The sequence below is a fragment of the Sinocyclocheilus rhinocerous genome, unplaced genomic scaffold (genome assembly GCF_001515625.1).
Source record: "Sinocyclocheilus rhinocerous isolate Xijiao unplaced genomic scaffold, SAMN03320098_v1.1 scaffold1063, whole genome shotgun sequence".
Taxonomy (NCBI): domain Eukaryota; kingdom Metazoa; phylum Chordata; class Actinopteri; order Cypriniformes; family Cyprinidae; genus Sinocyclocheilus; species Sinocyclocheilus rhinocerous.
In genome coordinates, this window is record NW_015625586.1 from 1,205,176 (window position 1) to 1,212,202 (window position 7,027).

Below are 7,027 nucleotides of genomic sequence, written 5' to 3' on the forward strand. Positions count from 1 at the left end.
TTATTTAGTTACTTTTTATGGAAAGTAATGTGTTACGTTACTTTTGCGTTACTTTTTAAATCTGGACAGGGCTTGCTTGTATGTTTTTAAAATAAAAAAAGTTCTATTTTTGGCAAATATAAAAGCCTTTTCACACCTAAAGTGAAATGAATAAGCCTCAGGCTGAAGGGAAAGTAAATTCATGTTCGTACAGTAGGATGCAGAAGAAGAAATTTCAACACACTTCAGCAATAAAAATGTTTGTCTAGAGTAATTTTTGCTTATTATTATGGTTGAACTGGATCATTGAAGGTCAGAAGCAAAGACATTGGTTAATAGAATGGGATTAAATACATAAAGGATATTTGTGTTGTTTAACATTTAATTATTGCAGGTTTGCGTCATATTCTGAGTTGCATTATTTTTATTTATTTTGAGGAATACTGAATCTGTGTTTTTTTTGTGTGAGTGAGATGAATTAATGCATATTCATATTTATTTTAGAACTACAGTAACATCTTCTGATTTCTCTCAACAAGGGGACAGGAGAGCTGTCAGTCAATAAATTGGAAAAAAAGTAACTTGCGTTACTTATCTGAAAAAGTAACTCAGATATTCTCTTGTAAATTAAAAAGTAACGCGTTACTTTACTAGTTACTTGAAAAAAGTAATCTGATTACATAACTCGCGTTACTTGTAATGCCTTACCCCCAACACTGTTTTTGATTTATGTTTCAATTGAAACTCATTGATCACTGACTAGCGTACCTCACGTGAAACTTCCTGCCATTTCTGTTTGCACATCTCCCCAGAGTAAGAGTTGAAAGCCACTTTCTCCCAGTCCAAATGGGACTCGGACGTCTTGTACTTGGCTAGATCTTTTTCCGGCAGGTTCCCCTTTATGGCATCCAACAGCTTCAACAGGTCATCCTGCTCCCAAGCTGTAAGAAAACATTATGGCAAAAATGATTTCTGAGATCCAATGCACACATCTTCACGCAGATTAAGAAAAATTTACATGTTTGTATTTCACACAAAGGTTAAATACAGGTTCACATGCAGTGGGAAACATGGTTTATGCCAAGAGCAATTTGTTTTACAAGGCGATTATTGCCAGGAGAATAAACCAAATTATTTAAAGCAACTTACTTTGCATGCAAGGTATACATTTTATCAGAAAATGCATCCCCTGGGAATCAAACCAATGATTTTGGCATTGCTCTACTGCTTGAACTATCAATTCAACAGATATTTAGAAACCAAAATGCTTTTAAAATTGTCCTATTAAAGCTATATCCATGACCATTGATGGCACATTTTTTTAAATGTATAATAACATTCATAAACAACAGAAAATCACCGTTCTAAACGATTCATGTTTCTTACCGATTTCTTTAGCAGTGGAGTCCATTTCTCCATTCATTGTCTGGAATCACTCTAAAAAAACAAAACAGGTTAATTATATTAAGGACTACAAAAGTTGAAAATCATACTTTCATGGCTTTAACCCTATAATAGTTTATTTCCAGGAGCTTTAAATTAAATATCAATTATTTTGCGTCAAATGACTCAAAAGTGTTTATATTGTGAAAAATCTTTTTTCCCCCTGACTTAAAAGTTTAATGAGTACCGTGTAGGTGTTTTAATGTCTCAAACAGTAATTGCTGCCTGAAGAGTGGAATTAAAATCCAGCCCGACACATAATGGTTGATGTTCATTACACCGCCCCTAAACGTTTACGCTCCATCGTGAGACAGAGCCCATTGCTTGTGACGGTTTCAAATCTCAAATAACTCTGCAGTTCAACACCAGCAAGAGCAGCCAATCCGTCTAATCTTCCATTTTGTCCACACAGCTAAGACTTGCAGCGGCTTCTCCTGCTCTCTGCGCGCTTTTCGAGGCGAAATTGGAGCATATTTTCGGCGGACGAGAGGATACTGGGAGGTAGTGTAGGTGTATGTCTCAAACAGTAATTGCTGCCTGAAGAGTGGAATTAAAATCCAGCCCGACACATAATGGTTGATGTTCATTACACCGCCCCTAAACGTTTACGCTCCATCGTGAGACAGAGCCCATTACTTGTGACGGTTTCAAATCTCAAATAACTCTGCAGTTCGACACCAGCAAGAGCAGCCAATCCGTCTAATCTTCCATTTTGTCCACACAGCTAAGACTTGCAGCGGCTTCTCCTGCTCTCTGCGCGCTTTTCGAGGCGAAATTGGAGCATATTTTCGGCGGACGAGAGGATACTGGGAGGTACTACAGGAGGAAGCAGCGTTTTGGGCGATAGGCAGGCGGCTGCCTGTAGACGGACCAGCTGACCACGGATCGGGATCTGTTTTCGGTCTGCGTCGAGAGCGAGGGGGAAACACAGCCAGGGATCATCATGAGTGACTGCTACAGCATGCAGCACCAGAGTCTGCCTCCAAACCGACGGGGCGCGGGGCTCCGCTTCCGCCACGGACACGTTCTGGGTCGCCACCTTTGATGCATAGCGACTGTTTTAAAATGCTTGAGCATGGAGGGCTAGTCATAATCTGATCGTTTAGCGAACGAGTGTGTCGACTAAATTAGTCACAAAATGGCACGACTCTTTTTCCAGGGCGAGGCGTCGCCGCTGCGATGAATGTGTAATGGCGGCGCGCGAGCCAGCAGAGTCCAGCTTTAAAATAGACCCTGGCTGAAGGGCATTTTTACCACCACCATGAAATGTTACTAAATAAAGTGGGTGGCATGATAATCAGAACCTGTTTGAGCATAATAGAGCGTTACTACTATAGAAATGCTCAGGAAAACTATTTTGTGGATTTTAAGCGCATTTATGAACAAAAGCTTTGTAGCGGGGCTCTAATGTAGAGTAAAGAATTCAACTACGTCTAAGTTGAAGTGTTTAAGTATTTATAAGGGTAAATTTAAAATTAGTTTAAACTTAAGACCGTTTTCCATATCAAAACCTCATTAAATTATATAATTGTTGCAGTTTGACGTTTAAAACTTCGCTTTACTGATTTAATTATAAACTCGACAACATTGTGTCCACGCGTGGAAGTGCTACAAATGATAGCCCCAGAGATATCTGAAAATGCGTTTAATGAGGAAAAAAATGTTACACTGTTAAACCGACCTATGACTTGACCTACTCCGGAGCTAGCCGGCTATAACTAGCATTGAATCCCCCTAAAGCCCTGGTGAAAGCTGAACCGACAGTCGCCAAAAATAACCCTAAAATGCGGCTAAAATCAAGCCTTATTATACGCTGCTAAAAGGAGCTTGTAACCGGCGTCTAAAATGTCCTCTTACCGTGAAGAAATCCGGTGGTTTACCCCGATTTCGAGTGACGAGGAATGCGGGGTGAGAGCACGGTTTGTGCAGCCGTATGGCAGCAGGGTCTTCAAAGGCTTGAAAAACAAAAATGAAAGAAATATACGATTAATTTCACCAAGTACGCGGTGGTTGAAGCACAATTATGAAAAGCGAGATCCACTCGTATAAAAATGATTCAATCTGGTCTCTAAACGTGTCATTTAGTTCCAAGTCACAATGTAAAAACGCAACAGCCGAGAGAAAGGACGCTTCACTGGCGTGACGACTGTTCTAGAGCCGCCATACTACCCTCCATGCGCTGCTGCTGCGAGCCTAATTCACCTCCTCCACCGAGAGAAAGACGAGCGTGAACGGCTCAAAACTCACCCGGTTCGCTCCTCAAACACAGATAGCCCGAAAAACTGTCAAATGTGATCGTAAACTTTGCTTTCACGGCAGGCGCAAGCGAAAACAAGCCCACACGGTGAGATAACCGAGCTCCCTGATGGCGAACCAGAGGCGGCTGGTTCTTCCCTCCACGAGCCTCATGGAGTCCTGACTCGGAAATGAAGGCGACCGCGAGGGCTCCACACACGACAAAGCGCGCTTAAAAACGAGGTTAGCGGCTCCTGGAGTTGTATTAGGAAATTAAACAGTGGTAGATAAACGGAGGATGTTTTTCCCCGAGTCACAGGACGGGAAATTCGGGTAAGGCGACCTCGGAATGTACCGTGCCTTGCACCAAGTCAACGCGAATTTCAACGAGGCGGCTTTACAAAAACAAAATCCACGAACGATCTAAACTCGGAATGTTTAGAATTTTTTCGTTGCATCCTAAGATTCTTGTTTTGTTTTTTTTCTTCAAGGTTTGTTTACCCAACGGTTGGTAGGATGAGGCGCTGGTTAGATCTTACCTGTCGCTGCTTGTGTGTGGAACTGGTGGTGGAACAAGGGGAGGGTTGAATGTTAGCCAGCACTGCGCCGCCGGTCCAGGGCACGGGCGCTCCAGTCCCCGCAGAGCTGAGAGACTTCCCCCCGCCTCCATCTCTCTCGCTCTCCTTCCGCACCAAGTCAACGCGATTTTAAACGAGGCGGCTTTACAAAAACAAAGCGCACGAACGTTCTAAAGTCAGAATGTTTAGAATTTTTGCGTTGCATCTAAGGTTTTTTTTTTTTTCAAGGTTTGTTTACCCGACGGTGGGTAGGATGAGGCGCTGGTTAGCTCTTACCTGTCGCTGCTTGTGTGTGGAACTGGTGCTGGAACAAGGGGAGGGTTGAATGTTAGCCAGCACTGCGCCGCCGGTCCAGGGCACGGGCGCTCCAGTCCCCGCAGAGCTGAGAGACTTCCCCCCGCCTCCATCTCTCTCGCTCTCCTTCCAGTCAGCGCGCAGCTCTCTCGATCCGCTCATTTCTCTTTCCAAAGAGACATCCGCATTTTCAATCTCTCCGCTGCTATAGCCGCTCGCATCACGGATGGGTCGCCTGGGCTTCGCTTCCATTTGGATTATAAACTCGGTGCTGCCGAGGCGCCCTCAAACCTGCAAGCGCATGTAGCCTCTCGGGCTTGTTCTGAACACATTTGTTTACTCGTGATGACCATGTGAAATTTTTATAAATAGTGAATTTGATTGAATATGTTCCAGAGTGATTTCTGTTTTGATTTATGCGTTTTTTTTTTTGTATAAAAAAGAAAAGAAAAGCAGTTTTCTTGAATTTAGTCAAACTCCCAACGTGCATGCAACAGTAGTGAACTACTGTTGTGTACTTCAAACATCTTTTCGGTATTTTCAGTCTGACAACTACATCTTTTTGTCACGTTAAATAATTAAACCCAACCTTGTCTATTTGTGGGCGTCACCTGCGAGGTCCAATCAAGACGTTCTGATTTGGGGAAAACATGATTTTCCAATGAGCGCCCTGATTCGTTAAACATCAGAGCGGTGACGTGCGCATTTCATTGGGATGCCACAGTCCAGCACCGATTGAGCGCGCCTGCCTCCTGAAACAACACACAGGCCGGTGATTCCCAAGTCTCTGTCTGTTATAGCACTACAGCCCTATCGGTACACCTGCACTGACACCCAGGGATGGGCAAAGATACATCAAAACGTATTTTAAAATAAAATACCAAATACCTTAATTTTAAGTGTATCAAAATAAACTACAAAATACAGCAGCCAACACCAAACCAAAAAAAATCAACTCACTAGGTATTTGAAATCATTTAGCACTGTCAATACAATCTATTCACCTAAACGGTACGTATATACTGTGGCAGGATCTCCCTTCAGTAAAACACACGATCTTGTCTTTTTACAAGTTTTGATTCTAAGGAAATTTATTTATACACGAAGTCCTGATGGGATGTATAAAATCCATCCACAGGTCATGTGACTCACAAATGTACATAACTATACCTTTAAAAAAAAAAAGAAATTAATACTTTTATTCAGCAGAAATGCATTAAACTGACCAAAAGTTACAGTTAAAAGTTCTATTTCAAAATAATTTTAGAATTTTTAAATATGTTCTTTTAAACATTCTATGCATCAAATAATCCTGAAAAAAAGTATAATGGTTTTCACAAAAATATTAAAGGGGTGGTTGATTGCGATTTCACTTTTTTAACGTTAGTTAGTGTGTAATGTTGCTGTTTGAGCATAAACAATATCTGCAAAGTTACGAAGCTGAAAGTTCAATGCAAACGGAGATATTGTCTTTTAAAATTCTGGCGGTTTAATGCCTACAAAAACGGCTGGTAGGGACTACAACAAGTTACTTCCCGGGTTCGTGACATCACAAACCCAGATAAACCCCGCCCCCGGGAACACACAATGAAGGGGGCGAGGCCATGCTGCTGCACTGCTTTAGAGAAGAGGAAGAAAAATAGGGGTGCAAGTAAAAATCTATTCATATATGAATCGCGATTCTGTCTTCTAACGATTCTAATGGATTCACAAGTTTCAAAATCAATGTTCTAAAGCAGCGGTTCTTAAAGGGTCATGAAACCCCCACATTATATAAGCCTTTTGACGGGTTGTGTCACAGAGCTGTAAAAACAGTTATGCTCACCAAGTGAATTGATCGCGTTTGTGCCGAACTCTTACTACAAAGCAAAAACAAACACTATTCTTCGACCCATGAACGTTTCTCTCAGTAATTGTGCGCGATGTCATCTCACAGAAACGTCTGTCATAGCAAATCAACACATGCTGTTGTGAATAATTAAGCGAAGCGTCTTCTCATAGGATAAGAACACGCAGTCTCATGAATAATTTAATAGACACTGATGCGTCATCGATGTACTATTAGTCCATTGCCACGTCACAAATTGTGACGTCAACACAATGTAGATTTTAAACCCAGAAGATGAAACATTCAGCTCAGCTCCAACAATGAACTGTTCCAATTATAGACTTATTTTCACATAGCTATGAGAAGCGTTGAACATGCGTGCAGTTGCCATACTGTATTAAAGCTTTAATCAGGATAAAACCATGTATTAAAAGCTAACATAAGCAGTAGCATTTACAAATAACAGCGTATCTAAAAGTATGAGACAACAACAAACAAAAAACATAGGCCTACCATTAAAAGCCGTGCTTGCACAGGTTCTGCACGATCCTCTTCAATAATATCCTCTGCTTCTCAATCGGGCTCAAACTAAAAACAGAGCCCGTTTCTCAGAGAAGGGACAGAGCGGTGTGGAATAGAGTGGGGGAACTATGACGTTAATGACGTTACT

At 41.7% G+C, this 7,027-nt stretch overlaps 1 protein-coding gene across 5 annotated transcripts in view; it reads right to left on the bottom strand.

Annotated features, from left to right (window-relative positions):
- LOC107754793 (nucleolar transcription factor 1-like) overlaps window positions 1-4,902 on the bottom strand; it is a 13,317-nt gene extending 8,415 nt beyond the window's left edge. Inside the window, exons 1-4 of one of the 5 annotated variants that reach the window (XM_016571394.1) lie at window positions 4,512-4,902; window positions 3,280-3,377; window positions 1,366-1,416; window positions 748-920 (exon numbers count right to left, since the gene is read on the bottom strand). In XM_016571394.1, coding sequence (XP_016426880.1) covers window positions 748-920; window positions 1,366-1,402 — 210 coding nt within the window. In that variant the 5' untranslated portion in view covers window positions 1,403-1,416; window positions 3,280-3,377; window positions 4,512-4,902. Of the gene's footprint in view, window positions 1-747; window positions 921-1,365; window positions 1,417-3,279; window positions 4,328-4,511 lie in introns of those variants that run through there. The other 4 variants (XM_016571399.1, XM_016571389.1, XM_016571407.1 and 1 more) reach the window with 4 other exon arrangements.
- Between the last annotated feature and the right edge of the window lie 2,125 nt (window positions 4,903-7,027).